This window comes from Magnusiomyces paraingens (assembly GCF_902498895.1).
Source record: "Magnusiomyces paraingens strain CBS 517.90 genome assembly, contig: contig3, whole genome shotgun sequence".
In the NCBI taxonomy this organism is placed as follows: Eukaryota; Fungi; Ascomycota; class Dipodascomycetes; order Dipodascales; family Dipodascaceae; genus Magnusiomyces; species Magnusiomyces paraingens.
The window spans coordinates 2,891,198-2,912,543 of NW_022474069.1; the positions used below are offsets into that span (position 1 = coordinate 2,891,198).

Below are 21,346 nucleotides of genomic sequence, written 5' to 3' on the forward strand. Positions count from 1 at the left end.
TCAAAATTATCCACTCTTTATATTGAAATTCATCACTAAAGCCAACACACAATTAATAACCTAGAATTAAGACCTTTTTTTTATTTATTTTTTTTTATTAAGGAACAAAAAAATTAAAAAAAACAAAACCAGGTTTCTCTTTAAGTCTTTGAATTTTTTTTAATCCTTTTCTTTCTTCTCTCAAGTTTTCTTTTCTTTCTTTTCTCTCTTTTTCTTTTTTTTTTTTTTTTTTATTTTTTCTCTCAACCCTTTTTCAATCTTTTCCCACCATTCTCACATCAATCCCTCTCTTAAAGCATTAGCACCCCTTTACCATGGCAAGCCTTTACCGCCTTTGCCAGGTATTGGCCTGTTTGCTGCTGCTAGCGCACTCCGCTTCCGCCCTACACATCCCATTCAAAGCAAAGCGTGTTGCCACTGAACCTCCAAATCCAGCGGCCGCTTCTTCAACATTTTCCTACTACCAGCGCCCAGCACATAACTCTTACCGGCCTTATTACCACAATTCAAAACGCCAAATCTTTTCTGCAAATACTTCAACTCCTGCCCCTTCATCAGAATTCCTTTCAACTTCTTCAAGTGAAGAATATACTATTGGAACTACCTTCCAATCACCAATATACACTTCTTCTACAGAAGATTCGATATATGAATCAACAACAGATGATTCATCCCCCGTCACTCAAGAATCTTCTCAATTATCTCCCTCAACTTCTTCAGCATTCACTTCATTAACTTCTTCTTTACCAATATACACAACTTTCAGCATACCGCTATCGTCAAGTATCTCCGAGTATCTTTCCTCTCAGCAGCAAGAGGAACAAACTCCTTTGACTTCTTTTTCACAAATCTATTCAAGCATTTTACTTTCAGAATCACAAGATTCTTTTGAGTCTTCTATTGGTATGTGTTTAAACAAAGAAATTTTTTTGTTGTTAATCATCATCCCTTTGCATTCCACAATTCTAACTTTTTTTCTTTTTTTTCTTTTTTTTCTTTTTTTTTTTTTTCAACTTAGTGACTTCAACATCCTCCTCCTCCATCTCCTTATCCACTTCCACTTCATCTTCTTCTCCGCAAGAAGCATCGGAAACTTCTCCTGAACTAGTCTCGGAATCAGTCTCTCCTTCTGAATACATTTCTGAGTCTACTCAATCTTCTTCTTCTTCTTCCTCCTCCTCCACCACCACTGAAGAAACCCCTCTCACAACCTTCTCCCCATTGGAATCTCTTGTTTCTCAAAATGAAGAGTCTTCCATTTTCACAACTTATACTCCTACCTCCAAGGAAGAACCTCTTCTATCTAGCAGTAGTAGCTTAGCTCAACAAGAAGAAAAAGCGTCACAGTCCTCTTTAAGCGGCTCTTCTTCTTCTCAAATCACTTCTCAAACATCCTCTGAGACATTCCTGCCATTATCAGAAGAGTCTCTGCTGCCTGAGTCGTTGTCGTCATCATCATCGTCATCGTCATTGCAATCGACTCAATCAACAGAGTCTCTACAACAATCTGAAGCTACTCCTTCAGTTTACACAACTTATTCCACATCTCAAGAAGCAATTGGCACCTCTACCAATACAGATGAACTGCTTTCTTCATTTTTGGAGCCAACAGCTACTACCGCCACCACTTCAGCCACTGAATCTGTAGAGCCCTCAGCCGTCGAGTCCCAGGCAACAATTGCAAGTGAGCCCGTCGTTGACACTACTTCTACTCCAGAAGTCATTGGCTCTACAATTGCCAGCGAGCCTATTATCGACACTACTTCTTCCACTCTAGCTGCTGTCGACACTAACACACTTGCTAGCGAGCCTGTTGTCGACACCACTACTTCTACTCCAGAAGTTATTGGCACCACTATTGGAAGCGAACCTGCTATTGACACCACCTCCACTTCTCCAGAAGCCATTGGCACCACTATTGCTAGCGAGTCCATTGTTGATACTAACACCCTTGCTAGCGAGCCTATTATCGACACTACTTCTTCCACTCCAACTGCTGTCGACACTAACACTCTTGCCAGCGAGCCAGCTGTAGACACTAATACTCTTGCCAGCGAGCCAGTTGTCGACACCACTACTTCTACTCCGGAAGTCATTGGCACTACGATTGGAAGTGAGCCTGCCGTTGATACTACCACTTCTTCCCCAGAAGATATCGGCACAACTATTGGCAGTGAACCTATCGGAAACACTGCCTCCACTGTCAATACCGAGTCTGCCTCGCCCACTAGCACACAAATTGACACACTAGCTCCTACTGAGGCAACCGGATCCCAGGAAGTCACCCAGTCTGGTATTGACACTCAAACTGACTTGTCTTCTCCTACTGATACACAGACTGCTGTTGATACTCAAACCAACCTTTTTTCTCCTACAGACACTCAAACCACTCTCCCCATCTCCACACAACTTACTTTCGAGACCCCTAGCACTGTTGCGCCCACTCAGGAAATATCAATTGGCACCACTTTCGGTACCACCTCATCTGTCATCCCTGTCTCTTCTCCTGAAGAGTCAATTGGCACCTTTTTTTCTGCCCCTGAGGAATCGTTCTCAAGCCCTGGTCAAGAACCCACTAATACTCCTGCCACCACGACGGAGTATACCCCTGTGGTTTCTCCCGAGTCCACGGCAGAACAATTCACTTCTCCAGTTGAGTCTGGTTTCCCTCCTTCCTACTCCACAAATATCGAAATCTCTGCAGAAAGTGTCTTTGATTCTTCAACCCAAACTTCCTTCACTGCGCCTTTGTCTACCCCAAGTCTTATTTCCACCTTTTCCTCCCAACCTTCCTCTGATCTGACTTCCACTCCAGCAGCTACCATCATCTTTACTACAAACACTGACTTGACTTCAGAACTCCCCCAGGAAAGTATTATCACCACATCTTTCTCCCCTGAGACTACAGCTTCTACTGATATTGTCTTCAATACCAATTCAGTTCTTTCAGACACCACGTCTCTTGAAGCCACCACTGACCAGCAGGCTTCAGTACCTCTTTCCACCCAAACAACCGAGCAACTTGGTTCTTCCTCCTCCTCTTCTTTCACCTCTAACCTTTTTGCCACACCAACTGAGTCTACGGTAGAAATCACACCCTCTGCTACTGTTATCTCCAGCTCTCTTACTGCCTCAGAAGTTGGTCCATCATCCAGCACCCTTACTGGTTCTGTTTCTGACTCAACTTCTCTTGTGGCCCCCATATCATCCACTGGTTCGGGCATTGTTTCTACCGACTCTTTGGCTACTGAATCTGCTACTGGCTCGGCCACCACAAGTGCCCTTACAGAATCAGCAACAGGTTCTGTTTCTACTTTCCCTGTAACTGATTCTGCAACAGGCTCTGTCGCCACCAGCGCCATTTCAGGAACCGCGTCCAGTATTGCTACTGGGCCAGTCACCGACTCACTGACTGGATCAGTTACCGGATCAGTTACTGACTCGGTTGCTGAATCCTCTACTAGTGCTGCTACTGGCTCCGTTACTGGAACCATTACGGGCTCTGTTTCGAGCTCGGCTACTGGGCCAGTCACTGGGTCTGCCACCGGATCTGCTGTGGAGTCTTCTACAGGATCAGTTTCTGGGTCAACTATTGGATCAGTCACTGGTACTGGCTCTGTCACTAGCTCAGCTACTGGTTCAGCTACTGGTTCAGCCACTAGTTCAGTCACTGGTTCAATTACCGGTTCAATTACCGGTTCAATTACCGGTTCTACTAGTGCTGCCGGCACTGGATCCATTACTGGCTCTACTACAGGTTCTTTTGCCACTAGCGCTGCCACTGGTTCTGCCACTGGTTCTGCCACTGGTTCTGCCACTGGTTCTGCCACTGGTTCTGCCACTGGTTCTGCCACTGGTTCTGCCACTGGTTCTGCCACTGGATCCACCACTGGAACTGTTACTGGCTCTGTTACTGGATCTATCACTGAGTCTGCCACCAGCATTGCCACTGGATCATCTACAGGCTCTGTCTCTGGCACTGGATCTTCCACAGGCACTGCTGCCACTGGCTCTATTCTTGGATCTTCCACAGGATCTGGTGCTCTTAGAGAGTCTGCCACTAGTATCCCCATTGGAACGGCTACTAGCGCTCTCACGGAGTCTGCCTCTAACTCGCCCTCGGGTACTGTTGCTTCTGTTGCCTCTTCCGGCTTGTCAGTGTCTGGTGTGTCCGACACTGCTACTGGAACTGTTGCTACAGTTGAGCCAACATCTATCACCCCGACAGAGATTTTTACTACACCTTCTGTCACTGGACCCAGCTCTTTCCGCACTGTTATTGGAACCACTGATCAGGCTCCAATTACTGACCAGCCAGCTACTTCTTCTTCTTCGACCAGTTCAACATCGGTTCCTCTTAGCGCCTGGCTTCCACAATCTATCATTACACAGTCCAGTGAGCCCACATCAGACTCTTCAGTTATTGCGACCACTACGACGGGAACGCCAACGCTTGCGTCTTCGCTTCCCCGAGTTATTGCTCCATCTGGTGGCATTCCTGAGACCCCTGAAGATTCCACTTTGATTCAAATTGGCTTTGGCTATTCTCTCAACTATCCCTTTATCGTTGCCCACCCTCTTTCGGTCGCCCAAATTTTCAACTACTTGCCGATCGGTCTTGCTTACGGCCTTAGCATTGACTCGGGCAATGTATCCATGCGCAGCATTGAGCCCTACCAGTCGTCGAGTGCTAGTTATGTTGTTTCTGTTGCCATGGCTTATATACCCACCGAGTACGTTTCCACGCTTCAGTCGTTGATTCAGAACTCCAACTCTCAGCTTTATCAAAATCCCAACGATAGTGTCAACACTTTAATGAATCTCATTGATTCTACCATTCCCCTGATACCTGGCAATAGCGATTCAACCGCAACTACCAGCACAGGAACAGCAGCGACCGGCACAACCGCGTCTGGCGAATCGAAGCCAACGCAAGCTGATGCCGGCCCAGTGGCCAACCGAGCCGGACTAGAGGACTCTGGCTCGCTTGACCAACCGACACAAGCCACTACGCCTGTGAGTGGGCGGACGGCCGGAATTGCAGTGGGTACCGTGACGGGGGCCCTTGCATACGCCGGGCTCATGTTCCTTGCGGCGAAAAAGTACCGCAAGAAGAAGAATGGCATTGAGCTAGATGGTCGTGACTCACCATACCTGGCGACAGGTGGTCCTGAGTACATGGCTGGTGTTGGCGGCTCTCCGGGATACAACAGCCGCTTGAGTCCGACGTCGCTGCGTGGCGGGCACATTCCGCGGGAGCAAATCTCGGAGCCAGTCATGAGTGAAAACTCGCTTGGCTGGACATGAAACTATTTGCATGAATGACGACATTACAAAAAAAAAAAAACTTTTATGATCTCTTTTCCTCTTTTTTCTCAATTTAATGACGATGATGACGACTAATTTGTATTAATAATGACGACTCCCCTTATAACTACCACTACCACCAACCTATTCATTGCTGTTTTTTTTTTCAGCAACTTTAGATATCCAGCTGTTTTTACGTTCTTTTGTGTGTGTTTTTCTTTTAATGTTACGACAAGATAAAAAAAATGCATAAGCAAGCATAATACCTTTGATACACGACTGCTTCTTTTGTATTTTTATTATATTATTCTTCACTCACCCCCTTTTTTTTTTAATTACTGCGGCTTTGACGACCTGGGAAATGACACTGGCTAATGAATATCATTGCCATGTGCATTTTTTCCCCCAGGGAAATAAAATATTATTATTGCATTGATCAGCAGTGTTTTCCTTTTTTTCACCCCACCCTCATCAATTATTTTTCTTTTCTTTCGAAAGTACAGACCTATTTTGTTTATTGTTATTTTTATATATATAAAAAAAAATTAAATGCTATTGTAATTTAAACTTGAATTTTTTCTTTTCTACACTTTGAGTTAATAACAAGACGAGTGATTTTTTTTTTTTTTTTAATTTTTCTTGTAAGTTTTTTTTCTTTTTTAAGAGAAGGAAAGAAAGGTATGATTGATTATATTGTTAAATGTGAGACAAAAAAATATGAAGAAAGAAGGTATAATATAAATGGATGAATTAATTTGATTGATTTGACTTTTAAAATTAGAATGATAGTGGAATAAAAGGGATCTAAAACAGAGTGGGAGAGAGAATAACAAGACAGGAAGGACCTGAATATTTTTTTTTTTTTTTTTTTTTTATTTTAAATTTATAAAGGAAAAGTTTTTTTTTTATTTTTTTATTTATATTTAAATTTAAGTTTTGAAATAAAAAAAAAAAAAATGGTTTTTGGAATTACGTGGAGTGTTTCATTTAAAAAAAAAAATAGAGTTTTTTTTTATTTTTTTTTAAAGATTTGGGAAATTTAATTAGAAAGACAAACAAAAAAAAAGGATTAAAAAGAAAGTTTTTAAAATTTTAAATTTTAAATTTTTTAATTTTTCATTTTACGATCAGTGGATGCCTGTGGGGGAGGGGGGGGGGCGGTTGACAAGCAAGATTAAACGTTTATAAAAAAAAAAAATACAGGACAAGGTTAGGTGGACTTTGAGGAAGAAAAGAAAGAAAATAATTGATTGAGTTGTCAGTTTAAAAGAAAGGAAAATTTGAATGAATGAATGAATAAATGAATAAATGAATAAATGAATAAATGAATAAATGAATAAATGAATAAATGAATAAATGAATAAATGAATAAATGAATAAATGAATAAATGAATAAATGAATAAATGAATAAATGAATAAATGAATAAATGAATAAATGAATAAATGAATAAATGAATAAATGAATAAATGAATAAATGAAAGGTTGAATTGGAAAGAGTAGAATTAAAAATCAGTGATCTAATTAATTTATAGAATATATATATATCAACGGTTGTTTATTTGTTTCTCGGTTGAAGAGGGAAAAGTAAAAAAAAAACAAGATATTAAAATATATAAAAAGACTAGAATTTATTATTATTATTTTTTTATTTTATTTTAAGGAACCGTTAGAAAGAGCGAACTAGAAAAAAAATTGGGAAATGAAAAAGAAGAAAATATTGGTCGACATAAAGATTAATATTTAAGAGAAAGAAAGAAAGAAATGAATATAAAAATAAAATACACAAAAAACGTAGATATAATTAAGAGTAAACAGATATAGATAGACAATTAAGCAGATAAATAGACATAAATATATATAAGCCAAAAAAAAAAAATAAGTGGAGATGTATGTATTAAGTTAATTTCAGGTAAATCTTGGATAAGTTGAGAGTTTTTAAATTTAACGTTTGATTGTTGAAAAAACCAAAAAAAAAAAAAAAAAAAAAATTAATGGCAAGCAATGTCTTAGAAGTTTTTTTTTTATACTAGAAGATGGAGATATTTATATAAAAAATTGGTCCTGACTTTATTAAGAATTTGGAATTTGGAAGTTGGAATATTAGTAAATGTTTTAATAAACCAATAAAAGAAAACTTAATAATGGAGAGAGAGAGAGAGAAAGAGAGAGAAAGAATGAAAGAAAAGTTAAGGCTTAAAAAAATTGAAAAGAAGAGAGAAAGAAATCTTTATATTTATATTTTTATTTTTTTTTTTTTTGATCAAGTTTAAAGTTGTTGTACAAGATTAAGAAATTAAAATTTGTTTTCTAGAGTAAAAAATAAAAGGTAGTTTTGATAGTATTGATGAAAAAAAAAAAAAAAATTGAGGCAATGAAAGAAAGAAAAAAAAAAACGGTGTTATCAATTGAGTACTAATTAAGGACATAATAACACAATTATTCAAATAAATTAATATACATCAAAAATTTTTTTTTTTAAAAAAAAAAAGAATATCTAATTCAATTTTGGAAATCATTAAGTTTTTTTTTTTTTAAATATTATTATAGTAATAATATAAATGACATTCAATTCAAATGTAGTAGATTTAATTATTTGCATTTCGGTAGTTTTTTTTTTTTTAATATTGAAAAAAATAAGAGATTTTTTAAAATCTCGTTTCGATTCAATTTTATATATTCTATTTTTTTTTTTAGTCTCGGCATTGTATATCCTGGGGGGGTTTTTTTTTAAAAAAAAATTTATTCTTGTTTTTTACAAGCTTAGTTAATGATTATATCAAGACTGATTGATTCTTATTCTTATCTTTATCTTTATTTTTATTTTTATTTTTATTTTTATTTTTATTTTTATTTTTATTTTTATTTTTATTTTTATTTTTATTTTTATTTTATTTTTTTTTTTTTTTTTTTTATTTTTATTTTTATTTTTATTTTTATTTTTATTTTTATTTTTATTTTTATTTTTATTTTTATTTTTATTTTTATTTTTATTTTTATTTTTATTTTTATTTTTATTTTTATTTTTATTTTTATTTTTATTTTTATTTTTAATTTTAATTTTAATTTTAATTTTAATTTTAAAGAAAAGGAATAATAAGAAATGATGTGCTGATATACCGATATTCATCCAAAGCAGCCGATTTGAAAAGAAGGTTGGTTATATTAAGAATCGTCAAAAAAAAAAAAAAAAAAAAAAATAAGTTTGTGTAAATGTAAAAAAAATAATGTTAGTGTCGTACTATAGTAATATTATCTAATGCTAGAATATAACAATTATAATTGTTATAATAAAAAAAAAATGTTTTTCAGTAATAATTATTATTATTATAATGGAATAATAAATAAGTAAAGAAAACAAAAGAAAACAAAAAAAAAAATAAAAACAAAAGAAAAATAGAATGAAAAAATTTTTATTGCAAGGGATAAAAATATCTTTTTTCTTTTTAAGGCTTTTGACATTTACCAAGTCTTAAAATTGAAAAAAAAAAAAAAAAAAATCTTAATAAAATTATGTTAAAAAAAATAATTAATTTTATACTTGTAATTCGTTGTCGTCGTCGTTGTCGTCATCATTATTATCATCATCATCATCATCATCATCATCATCATCATCATCATCATCATCATCATCATCATCGTCTTATCTTTTGCCAATCTGCTTTTGTAGTTTTTTTTCTCAAACAAATTATTTTATTTAATTATTTTGTTTTTTTTTAAACCCACGTAATAATGACGAAACAATAAAAAAAAATAATAAACAAAACATTTCACCTACTAAACAGATGTTTTTTTTTTTTTAAAAACTTTCAAAATTGTTTCAATTTTCAATTTTCAATTTTCAATTCTTAATTTTGAATTCTTAATTTTTTTCTTTTTTGTTTTTTTAAGAAAATGAAAAAAAAAGCCTACGTAAATCAACAACTGCGTAAACATTGGGGAAAATAATAAAAAAAATAATATAAAAGAAAACTCCTATAATACATTTATGGTCATGGGATAATAACTCATCACTTATTTCAATATCATGATTAATCTTAAGATTTAAAAAAAAGATTAACAAAGTATAATAGAGAAGGAGATTTGATATTAATATTAATATTTTTTATTTTTATTTTTATTACGTACATTCATTTTAGATCTTAAGAGATTGGTATGCGGGAACTACAAAACAAAAGCAGCCAAAGAATATATAAATAGTATTAAACCCTATATTAATGTTATTCATTTATTTATAAACATCTGCACTTTTATCGATCCGAAAAAAAAAAAAAAATAAAGAAAAATAAAAATTTATGAGCTTCTCTTTACGTATATGTGAGAGAGAATATTTAAAAAAACAAGCATAAGCTTAAAAGAAATAAAACTTTATTAATTAAAAAAAAAAAAACTGGATTATAAAATGCCTTAAAATGAAAGAATTAAAAAGAATAGAAAAAAAATGGTTTATTTCAGTTGTATATAAGTTTTTATTTAATTTTTAATTCTTCCTTCTAAATTAATTGAGCTCATCATTAACAACAACTTTCTGATATCGGTCAACAAGAATCAGATCAGGTAAAGTATATCGTTTTAAAAGAAATGAAAAAAAAAAAAAGATAAAATAAAATAAAATTATTTTGTACTATCAAATATAAATAACAATTGCTTAATTCTAATCATTTTATCTTGATGAAGTGTAATGAGTGGGTTGGTAGTAGGCGATACGTTTTTCTAAACGTTTTAAAAACCAAAGAGTTTTGTTAATTCTAAAAGATTCCACAAGGGTAAGGGCAAATTAATTAATTGTTTTTAAGATAGAAGAATCTCGTTCAAAAAAAAAAAAAATATACCCTTACCCTTGCGGAATTTCTTATATTTTTAATTTGTATAAACTTTTTATTTTCTATAAAAATCAGAAATTTCTTAAAATTCTTAAGATTCCACAAGGGTAAGGGCGAAAATTCGTCCATTTTGGGTAATTTTTCTCAAAAATTTGCCCTTACCCTTGCGGAATCTTTAAAATTTTTTAAAAATTTCAAGTTTCTATAAACACTATATAGAGAAATTTCCAAAAAGGGACACCCAAAAAATTACCCTTTTTATAAAAATGAAAGAGAGAGAGAAAGAAGTTCATATGGGTAAGGGTTATTTCAACCTTTTTTAGTCAACAGAATATTTTAAGACTCTCAAATACTTTTACAAACATGTATACTGATCTCAATCCAAAGGTTTGCTAAAACCTTTTTCTTTTTTTTTTTTTTTTCCTTTAAAATTATATCTAACGCATATAATTATGTATAAACCCACAAAGTTTAGTGGCATCTTGCCGTGCTCATAATTTATAACACCTTTTTGAAATTGGTCAACAAGAACCATTTCCAGTGACTTGAAAAATACTATTTAGATGTATTTGCTATTTCATAAAGGATTTTATAGAAGTATACACTTCAACTGAAATCTTAGCCTATTCTGGTTATAGAAATATCGACTCTTTTTTTATTTAGCTAACAGATGTCCCTGAAGATAAGTGGGAGATGAGTTAGGAAAAGTTTAGGACCGACAGACAAGCTTTCCCTGTTCTCGGTGAACTGGCATCAGTATCCATCTTTCAAGCTACTGAAGACGCACAGATCAAAATAACACGTAATGAAAAAAAAAAAAAAATGGTACAAATGGGAAACAGCAAATTCACATAGTCAGACAATGTAAGAAAGAATAACGCAGATGCTGATGTTATATAATTCAATAATCCTTAAATAAAAACAAAAACGAAAAATATTTACATGTATAACTTTTCAAAAGGAAATGAAAAAAAAAAAAAAAAAATTTTTTTTAATAATAATAATTTATCTTTTAATATTAGATGTACATAACAATTGCTTAATCTAATCGTTTTGTCTTGGTGAAGTGTACTGGGCGAGATGTGGGCCATACGCTTTTCTGAACGTTCAGAAAACCAAAAAAGTTTAGTTAATTTTGAAAGATTCCACAAGGGTAAGGGTATTTATTTTTTTTTGTAGAACTTCTCTCTTAAAAAAAAAGTTAATTATATATACCCTTACCCTTGCGGAATTTCTCACATTTTTAATTTGAATTGACTTTTTATTCCCTATAAAATTCAAAAATGATCTAAAAATCTCAAGATTCCACAAGGGTAAGGGCAAAAATATGTCCATTTTAGGATATATTTTACCATTTTTTGCCCTTACCCTTGTGGGATCTTTAAAAAATAATTGAAATTTTGACGAGGTGATAAAATGGTCCATAAAGTACTTTCCAAAAGAAACACCCAATATTACCCTTTTTGGAAAAATAAAGGAGAAATGACAGAGAGAGAGAGAGAGAGATGTATATATGGGTAAGGGTTATTTTTTTATTTTTATTTTATTGTATTTTTGGTTAATCAGTATCTCAAGACTCTCAAATACTTTCACAAACATGTGTACTGATCTCAATCAAAGGATTTGCTAAAACCTTTTTTTTTTTTTTTTTTTTTTTTAATTTTTTAAAATCTGTAATGACTGATCTATTCTTTACAATCAACTTATCAAAGAAAGCCCTCAATTGATGCCATTTTTTTTTTTAAAGTCCAAAAAAATATATATTTTAATTTCTTCTTTAACCCTTCATCTTGATTAATTAGAGAACCCTAGTAGTACAATATATATACATCTAATAATAAATTTTAAAATTTTTTTTCTTTTATTATTATTTTTTTTTCTTCATCTTTACACTTGTCTTTTTTTTTTTTTTAAATTACAACTAACGCAGATAATCACGCATAAATCCACCAAGCTTAGTGGCACCTTGTTCCAATGCATCTCTCAGCGCACTCATATCTTCACCAGCAATTCCACGAACACGGCCTGCAATGTCCTGGGCCATGCTTTCAAGTGACACATCACCACCTGATCTGTTATTAGACCCTTCGGCGTTTTCATCTTCACCAAAGTAGCTGGAAGAAGAGATAGAAGTTGCGCCGCCAAATGCAGACAACCGCGTGCGAGCCTCAGCAGCAGCCGCAGGATCGTAATTGTTGCGACCAAACATTTGGTCTGATGAAATGGCCTTTTGGCCACCAAACTTGGCCACCACAGAACCGTCTGATGCAGGCACTGGAGTTGAGCGGCGCGTGGAAGATGCACTGGAAGACTTGGATGCACCCGAGTTGGGGATAGATACTTGGCCAAAGCCAAGCTTGATAGGCTTGGGGGCTTCCTCCTTTGTAGTAGATGGGGTGGTGCTGAATCCAGAGGAAGCGTTAGATGTAGATGACGAAGTAGAAGCAGTGGCCAGCTTTTTGACATTGACACTGGAAGAGGGGGGAGCTGAGGAAGGATCATTAGGGTTGTAGCCGAGTTTGTTAATTGTTTCTTCTTCTTCCTTGGCTTCACGTTCGGCGGCCTCAAAGTCAATGTCACTGGTAGCAATTTTCTTGACTGCAAGCTTTTTTGCACCGGAACTAGACTTAGATGAAAGAATTGAGTTTGTCTTTCTTGATGAGAGAATGGAAGCCTTGGGCTTACTAGAGGGTATCACGCGAGTGGGTTGTGCAGTAGAGGCACCATTGGCCTTGGTGGGTAATGCAGAGGAAGAGTCTGCCAAGGGAGAGTTTGTACGCGATATCGGAGTTTGCGAGCGCGAGACTGGAGGGGTGGGTTTCTTCTTTTCCCAGCTGGAAAAGAAGTCATCGTCATCATCAGCGGTGGCAGATTGTGTAGATGATTGCGAGGGAGAATCGTCGAGCTTGATATTTTCAAAAAGAAGAGCCTCATCACCAGGGTTTTTAGCAATATCGAGAACAACACGGCGTTGGAGTTCCTTCTTGTACTTTTCCGCACAAGGTGACGAGTATTTTTCCGTGGCATTAGCACCAGAAGTCAAAAAGCGAGAACCGCCATTCTTGGCAAAAAATTCCCGTGCGGCCTGGTTACCACCAACACGCATGGTGCGGAGCTTAGAAGACGACCAGTCGTCAAGTGAGATGGAGCGTACAAACGACAAATGGACACCGAGGTTGCGATGAACGGATGAGCAGTCGTAACAGATGAGGATACCAAAAGTTGTAGAAGACCATGTAGGATTAGATGTACCGCAGTCAAAACATTTTCTGTTTGCAGAAACTGCAGCATACTTTTGGAAAAAGGGAGCGACCTCTTCTTTGGAAAAGATGGTGTCTTCTTCAGCCATTGTTGTGACGGTTGTGGCGGATTTGTTATGTTTGGGTTTGAGTGTTGATGTTTATTTGGTGATAAGAAAAGGAGTTTTCTGGTGGGTTTATAAAAAAAAAAAAATAAAAAAACCACCAGCGTGGCCAGAATTGATTTCCTAATGATAAACATCAAAGATTAGTCAAGATTAGTAAGACATTATATAACATATAATCATGTGACAATCATGTGATATTTTTTATTTTTTTATTTTTTTTTTTTTTTCTTCATCATTTTTTTTTCTTCTTCTTCTCCACACCCTCAAAATTTGGTTTTTTTAAATATTCCAAATCGAATTAAACAAAGCAACTAGTCACACGGGCTATTGCCGAAAAAAAAAAAATCAATAATTAAATGTCTTCAGCTGTTGTCTTTAATACCAACCTGTTAAGGTCGTCACGCCTTTTGGTCACTTCATGTATTACCCGTCCGATCGGGTACCGGGGCATTTCTTCTACTACAAGATACCTAAGACCTCAATTATCATCATACCATAATATTAATAATCATAATAATAACAACCGGCCATTCACAATATCTACAAGCCGTAAAAGCAGCAGTAGTAATAGTAGTAGTAGTTCATCCAGTGGTGGTTTTTTTAACCGTATATCTCGTGCCATTTCATTTTCCTTTTATGCTAGTTTGATCATTGGTGGCATTGGTGCTCTTGTATGTTTGGATCAAATATCAAATATCAAATAAAAGAAAATAAAAGAAAATAAACAAAAGATACCAAATTCTAACAACAACAATTCTAGGGCATTGTGGGATACCTGTTTGTGTCTGAGATTTTATTACCATCGTCAGACGTTGCACTTTACAATAAGACGTTTTCAATCATTGAAAAAGACCCTGTTTGTCTTGAAGTTTTGGGTGATCGGATCAAGGCTCATGGCGAGGAACAATCCAACAAATGGGCTCGCAGCCGTCCAATTGCGTGAGTGAATAAAAAATGAAAAAAAAATTTGCTTTATTCAAATCATTTGCTAACTATTGATATTTTTTTAAGAGCAAATCGTGGTTACGACAAATATGAACGTGAGCATATGTGGATGCAGTTCCACGTTCAAGGTGATAAGAATTCTGGTCTTGTGCGACTGGAAATGGTGCGGGACCCACATGGATCCAATACTTTTGAGTACCGATACTTGGTGCTTGAAGTTCCTGGATTTGAACGCATTTACCTCATTGACAAGACTCCACAACCTGCACGCAAGACAGCATCTGGTCTTTTCTGGGGTATCAAATGGGGCAAGAAACAAGAGTAGTAGTAGTATCTTTGACAGTTATATTAACAAAAAAAAAACATTATTATCCTCTATTTCATTTCATTACTTGATATTTTTTTTTTATACAATTTTTTTTTCTTTTTTTTTTTTTGTCCCTTACAGATCAGCACGAGTAAAGTCGGCGACATTGTAAGGCTCCTTGTTTAAGAGAACCTTCTGACCAGAGAAAGGTTCGCAATCTTTTCTCTTACCACCCTCAGGGCCAATGGTAACAGGCTCACCCTTTTGGAGCTTGGTGAGGAGTTCCTTGGTGCCTTCAGCTGTCAGGTCCTCAAAGTAGTCATCATTGACAGCAAGCATAGGAGCATTGACGCAAGCACCGAGACACTCGACCTCAGAGAAAGTGAAAAGACCATCCTTGGTAGTCTCACCAGGGTGTATGTGGAGGTGTTCTTCGACGGCAGCCATGATGCTATCAGAGCCGCAAAGCTGACAAGGAGTGGTGGTGCAAACTTGGAGATGGTACTTGCCCATGGGGTTACGGTTATACATTGTGTAGAAAGTGGCCACTTCGTAGACACGCATTGGTGGCATTTCGAGGAGCTTAGCAACGTAGTTCATGACGGAGATGGAGGTGAAGCCAAGCTGACGTTGGCCGAGGTCGAGCAGAGGCATGACGGCAGCCTTCTTATAGTTGGAAGGATATTTAGCAATGATTTCGCGAGCGCGGTTCTGGTTCTCGGGGGTAAACTCAAAGATGATGGAAGGGTTGTTTACTGGTGTATCACGGTGGACAGAAATGATGTGTGAGCTGCGAGTAGCGACCCTCAGGGGGGAAGCCAAGAGTGGCCGAGAGATGAGTTTAGAGATTGCAAGTCTGTTCATTGTGAAGAAAGTAGTTTATGATGATGATTATGATGGGGTTTATAATGATGGGAAGGTAGTTTTATGAGAAAAAAAAAAAAAAAAAAAAAGAGAAAGGGAATGGTAGTTGGAAGGGGAAGAGGAATTTTTTTTTTTTTTTTAATTTTTAGCCAGTGAGGATTAAAGCGATTTGGCTGGCTGGCTTAAATTTTATATGTGATAGAAGAGCAAATTGGTAATTGGCAAACAGCGGTTGGGCAATAAAGGGTTAGGGGAAATGAAAGGCTGTCTGGCTGTTTTTTTTTTTAATAATTATTTATTTTAATAATAATTTATATTTTAATAATAATATTTTAATAAGATTATTAATATTATTAATTAATTAATTTATATATATATATATATGTGTGTGTTAGAGGCATACGGCAATATAATTTAAAAGGAGGGTAACCGGATTTATATAAGTCAATTTTTATTGGTCAGTTATTAAGCCGTACAATAAAATTATTAATAACCCTTACCCATAAAATCACATGATAAAATCACATGATAAACACGTGTTTTAATAATTAACGCGTCATTTTCGCGTCAGAATTTTTTTAAATTTTAAATTTTAAAAAAATTTTAAAAAAAAAAAACTATCGCGATTAGTTTTCTAACAAGTACCGCCAACTTTTCTAAACTAATTAGTTAAAAAAAAAAAAAAACCCTCCATCTATTAATTCATTCATTCATAATATTGAAAAAAAGCTCCGGTCTACTCAAAAGTTTTGAACAAAAAAAAAAAAACCTCCCACCAACCACCCAAATAACAACAAATCTCTCATTATATTACCCAACTTTTATAAATAAATAAAAAAAACAAAAATACCCGGAGCTACATCTAATAATTCCCTTATTAAAGATACCTTAAAAATGCGCAGACAAAGCGCCCCTAGTCAACGCTCTCAAACACTCCCCGAAACTCGTGGAGAACTTGATCATGTAACTAAAAAATTAAAACCTGATCCTCTGGCTATCCTATCTCAACCTTTCCGTATCCCACGTCCTACACCATCATCTGCTGTATCTGCTTCTCTTCGTGGAGGCCCCGTCCGTCGAACACGTACTGTTGTAAATTACAGAGAAGATGCAGGTGATTTTCAACTTCTAGATGATGACTCCGACACGTCTTACTCAGCAGATGGCGTGATACGGGACCCAGCAAAGTGCCGACTAGGAGTTCGCAGCAGAATAGCATTTACTGTATCACTTGATGGGAAATCTCCGGTAATGACACCTCCAGCAACCCAATTTGTCATCCCTATTAAAGAGTTTTATAATGACTCTAGCAATACATATAGACCACCACCACCAGCACTAGGAACACGCAGACAAGCAACTTTTGTTCCTATGCCTCTTCATGACCCAGCTGGAGAGTTTGCTATAGTTTTATATGACCCGACTATTGATAAAGATGTTGATGAAGAGGAAGAAGAAGAAGAAGAAGAAGAAGAGGAAGATGGAGCACAAGCAGAAGAAGAAGAAAAGAATCAAGATAAAACAAACGAAGAGCTTAATGAAGAAGCGAAAAAAGACACTCCAGATCCCCTCCCATCCCCTCCTTCATCAAACCCATTAAAGTACCGTATAGCTCAACGAAACTCAAAATCTCTAGCTGAAATCCTCGGTATCGATAATGACAAGTCCAAGAAGAAAAAATACCCCAACGTTCCTGTCGTCATCGACCCCAAGTTATCCAAAATCCTCAGACCACATCAGATAGAAGGTGTCAAGTTCCTTTACAAGTGTTGCACTGGTCGTATTGTCCCTAAAGCTTATGGATGTATCATGGCTGATGAAATGGGGTTAGGGAAAACCCTCCAATGTATTGCTCTTCTCTGGACTCTTTTAAAGCAATCTCCACAGGGATCCCGTAATGCCACCATCCAAAAATGTGTCATTGCTTGTCCCTCTTCTCTTGTCCGTAACTGGGCAAACGAGTTTGATAAATGGCTTGGGAAAGGTACTCTTACTCCACTAGCTATTGACGGTGGCAAAAGTACTAAAGCTTCTGGTACTGGGAAAGGTTCTGGATCTACGTCTAGCACTGGAAATAACGGTGCTGTTGCTTCAGCTATCCGCCAATGGGCACAAGCTACAGGCCGCCAGGTTGTACGTCCTGTTCTTATTATTTCATATGAAACGCTCCGACGAAATGTTGATGAGCTTAAAAGCACAGAGGTGGGTCTCTTGCTGTGCGACGAGGGCCACCGATTGAAAAATAGTGACTCACTAACTTTTACAGCTCTTGACTCTCTCAACTGTAAGCGCCGCGTCATTCTTTCCGGTACTCCTATCCAAAATGATCTTTCAGAATACTTTTCCCTACTAAACTTTGCCAACCCAGGACTACTTGGATCTCGTGTGGAGTTTCGCAAAAACTATGAAATTGATATTTTACGTGGCCGTGACGCAGATGCCACTGATGATCAAGTCACAAAGGGTACTCAAAAACTCCAGGAACTTTCAGCAATTGTTGGTCCTCTTATTATTCGTCGTACCAATGATATCCTTTCCAAGTATCTCCCAGTAAAGTACGAGCATGTTGTTTTTTGCAACCTTTCCCCATTCCAATATTCACTCTACAACCACTTTATTTCTTCACCGGAAATCAAAAGACTTCTCCGTGGTACCGGATCTCAACCCCTCAAGGCTATTGGCTTGCTGCGCAAGCTTTGCACACACCCGGATCTGCTTGATCTTCCTTCCGATATTGAGGGCTGTGAGCCATACCTACCTGAAGACTTTGTGCCCAAGGATATGAGGGGTCGTGGTGACCGTGATGTTAAAACCTGGCACTCAGGAAAGCTTATGGTACTTGAGCGCATGTTGGCCCGTATTCGTCAAGATACAAACGACAAGATTGTGCTCATTTCTAACTTTACACAAACTCTTGACATTATCGAAAAGATGTGCCGTACACGGCGATACGGGTGTTTACGACTAGATGGTACATTGACTATTAACAAACGCCAAAAGCTCGTTGACCGGTTCAACGATGCAGAAAACACTCAAGACTTTGTTTTTTTGCTTTCGTCAAAGGCTGGTGGGTGTGGTATCAATCTTATTGGTGCCAACCGGTTGATTCTGCTTGACCCAGACTGGAATCCTGCGGCTGACCAGCAAGCGCTGGCCCGAGTATGGCGTGATGGTCAGAAAAAGGACTGCTTTGTGTACCGGTTTATTGCAACGGGTACCATTGAAGAAAAGATTTTTCAGCGCCAGTCCATGAAGCAGAGTTTGTCGTCATGCGTTGTTGACGAGAAGGAGGACGTTGAGCGGCTTTTTTCTATAGACAATCTGCGACAGCTCTTTACGTTCCAACCAAATACCAAGTGTGATACTCATGATACGTTCAAGTGTCGCCGGTGCAAGGATGGTAAGCAGTATATACGGGCTCCAGCCATGCTTTACGGCGATGCGACGTCGTGGAACCATTTTACAAATGGATGCCTGGCCAAGATTGAGGACTTGTTACTTCGCCAGGAGTGTGGCAACGATATTGTGAGCTTTGTGTTTCAGTATATTTCGCATTGATGATGATGATATTCTCTCTCTCTCTATATATATATATATACATAACAATTCCATTTTTATCGTGATATAGAACTTTTAATAACCGAATCCTTTTTCCGGGATTGTTTAGAAGACCCCCGCGATACCGGTTGACGTGTCCAGCCGCACTGCCGGCTCTGATTGGGCGCAAAAAGGCTTTCCAAGCAAGCAGGTGACACACTCAACAGGACGGTCTACGTAGTGGCTCATTGACTTTTTTTTTTGAAGTGCAAAAGTATAAATATATATAAATATATATATATAAAGGACTCCGCCCGCCTTTTTCCCAAAAAAAAAAAAAAGCTTCCAGCAACTTCCTTTTCTACAGAAGTATATATATATATACAAAAGTACTACTAATTTCAATTCCCAGTTTATTTATTTATTTATTTTTTTTTTTGAAAACATTGAAATAAACTAAGAAAAGAAAAAGAATATTTAACAATGTCCTACGGAAACTACGGCGGCGGCGGCTACGGCAACAATGATGGCTACAACCAAGGTGGCTATAACCAAGGTGGCGGCTTTGGAGGCCCTCCACCTGGACCTCCTCCAGGCCAATATGGCGGCGGCTACGGTGGAGGCAACGAGGGTGGCTATGGTCAGCGCGAGTTTGGCGGGCCTCCACCTGGGCCTCCTGGTGGTCAGTATGACAACAACCGTTGGGGTGAAGAAAATGAGAGTAGCGGTAACAACAATGGCGGCTATGAAGGTCGTCGTCACCAGGGTGGTGGTGGTTATGAGCAAGGTGGATATGGAGGCAATGAAGGCCGTCAGAACGAGTACGAAAACCAAGGTGGTCGTCAGAACCGGTACGAAAACCAAGGAGGTTACGGTGGATACAATAGCAATGAAGGTCGCCAGAATGAGTACGGGAACCAGGGAGGCTATGGAGGAAATAATAACAGCAATAATGGCCGTCATGGTGGCTATGAAAATGAAAGTGGCCGCCAAAACAGATACGAGAGCCAGGGCTCTCAAGGTGGTTACGGCCAGAGCTCTCAAGGTGGCAACAGCCAAAGCTCTCAAGGTGGCTACAGCCAGAGCTCTCAGGGAGGCTACAACCAAAGCTCTAACCAAAGCTCACAGGGAGGCTACAACCAAGGTGGATCTAACCAGGTCTCTGGTGGCCGCTACGGCAACCCTAACTACGGTGGCAGTCATTCGACGCAAAACCAGCGATTCAACGCGCCACCTAGCCACGGACAGTCCTTTGGCGTTGAGGGCATGCAGAACTATAAGTACTCTCAGTGTACTGGTCGACGCAAGGCACTGCTGATTGGTATTAACTACATTGGACAAAAGTCACAGCTCAAGGGATGCATCAATGATGTTAAGAATGTGCGCAAGTTCTTGACTGAGGTTTACGGATACAAGGACGATGATATGGTGATACTCACAGATGACCAGCAAAATCAACAGTCTATCCCTACCAAGGCCAACATTTTGCGTGCGTGCCAGTGGCTTGTCAAGGATGCCCAACCAAATGATTCACTTTTCTTGCACTACTCTGGGCACGGTGGTCAGGAAGCTGACACGAGCGGTGATGAAAATGACGGCTTTGATGAGTGCATCTACCCAGTCGATTATTCCAAGTCCGGCTCCATCGTTGATGACGAGCTCCACAAGGTTCTGGTTTCACCACTGCCTGCTGGTACTCGTTTGACATCACTTATGGACTGCTGCCACTCGGCCACCGTTTTGGATTTGCCCTATGTATACTCTACCAAGGGTGTTCTCAAGGAGCCTAACATGCTCAAGGATGCCGGAAAGAGTGCCCTTTCTGCGTTTTCCAGTTACTCGTCCGGAGATATTCAGGGCGTCATGTCATCCGTGTCCGGAGCCATTTCACGTCTGCAGCAGGGTAACAAGGGCTACGAGTATACCATCAAGAACAAGACGTCACCTGCTGACGTCATTATGATTTCCGGGTGCAAGGACAACCAGACATCTGCAGACAGTTTCGAAGACGGCGCTGCTACAGGTGCCATGTCCCATGCCTTTATCCAGGTCATGCGCAACAACAAGAACCAGAGTTACCTCTCGCTGCTCAATAATATGCGTGATGTTCTTGAGGATAAGTATGAGCAAAAGCCTCAGCTTTCATGCTCCCACCCGCTTGACTGTGATCTCCAGTTTATCATGTAATGGGTTGTTG

The 21,346-nt window shown here is 37.7% G+C and overlaps 6 protein-coding genes across 6 annotated transcripts; 4 read left to right on the forward strand and 2 right to left on the reverse strand.

Annotated features, from left to right (window-relative positions):
• Positions 1 to 314: 314 nt before the first annotated feature.
• Positions 315 to 5,307, forward strand: SAPINGB_P004201 (uncharacterized protein; the record flags this gene model as incomplete). The annotated part of the gene is made up of 2 exons (XM_031998916.1): positions 315 to 903; positions 1,019 to 5,307. The coding sequence occupies 2 exons, from the start codon at positions 315 to 317 to the stop codon at positions 5,305 to 5,307; spliced, it is 4,878 nt and encodes a 1,625-aa protein (XP_031854807.1).
• Positions 5,308 to 12,050: 6,743 nt separating this feature from the next.
• On the reverse strand, positions 12,051 to 13,478 carry SAPINGB_P004202 (uncharacterized protein; the record flags this gene model as incomplete). The annotated part of the gene is made up of 1 exon (XM_031998917.1): positions 12,051 to 13,478. The coding sequence occupies one exon, from the start codon at positions 13,476 to 13,478 to the stop codon at positions 12,051 to 12,053; it is 1,428 nt and encodes a 475-aa protein (XP_031854808.1).
• A 374-nt stretch (positions 13,479 to 13,852) lies between these two features.
• On the forward strand, positions 13,853 to 14,766 carry SAPINGB_P004203 (uncharacterized protein; the record flags this gene model as incomplete). The annotated part of the gene is made up of 3 exons (XM_031998918.1): positions 13,853 to 14,167; positions 14,257 to 14,435; positions 14,508 to 14,766. The coding sequence occupies 3 exons, from the start codon at positions 13,853 to 13,855 to the stop codon at positions 14,764 to 14,766; spliced, it is 753 nt and encodes a 250-aa protein (XP_031854809.1).
• A 117-nt stretch (positions 14,767 to 14,883) lies between these two features.
• Positions 14,884 to 15,612, reverse strand: SAPINGB_P004204 (uncharacterized protein; the record flags this gene model as incomplete). The annotated part of the gene is made up of 1 exon (XM_031998919.1): positions 14,884 to 15,612. One exon carries the CDS (start codon positions 15,610 to 15,612, stop codon positions 14,884 to 14,886), a length of 729 nt encoding a protein of 242 aa, XP_031854810.1.
• Positions 15,613 to 16,506: 894 nt separating this feature from the next.
• Positions 16,507 to 19,170, forward strand: SAPINGB_P004205 (uncharacterized protein; the record flags this gene model as incomplete). The annotated part of the gene is made up of 1 exon (XM_031998920.1): positions 16,507 to 19,170. The coding sequence occupies one exon, from the start codon at positions 16,507 to 16,509 to the stop codon at positions 19,168 to 19,170; it is 2,664 nt and encodes an 887-aa protein (XP_031854811.1).
• A 462-nt stretch (positions 19,171 to 19,632) lies between these two features.
• Positions 19,633 to 21,336, forward strand: SAPINGB_P004206 (uncharacterized protein; the record flags this gene model as incomplete). Its single annotated transcript, XM_031998921.1, has 1 exon — positions 19,633 to 21,336. One exon carries the CDS (start codon positions 19,633 to 19,635, stop codon positions 21,334 to 21,336), a length of 1,704 nt encoding a protein of 567 aa, XP_031854812.1.
• Between the last annotated feature and the right edge of the window lie 10 nt (positions 21,337 to 21,346).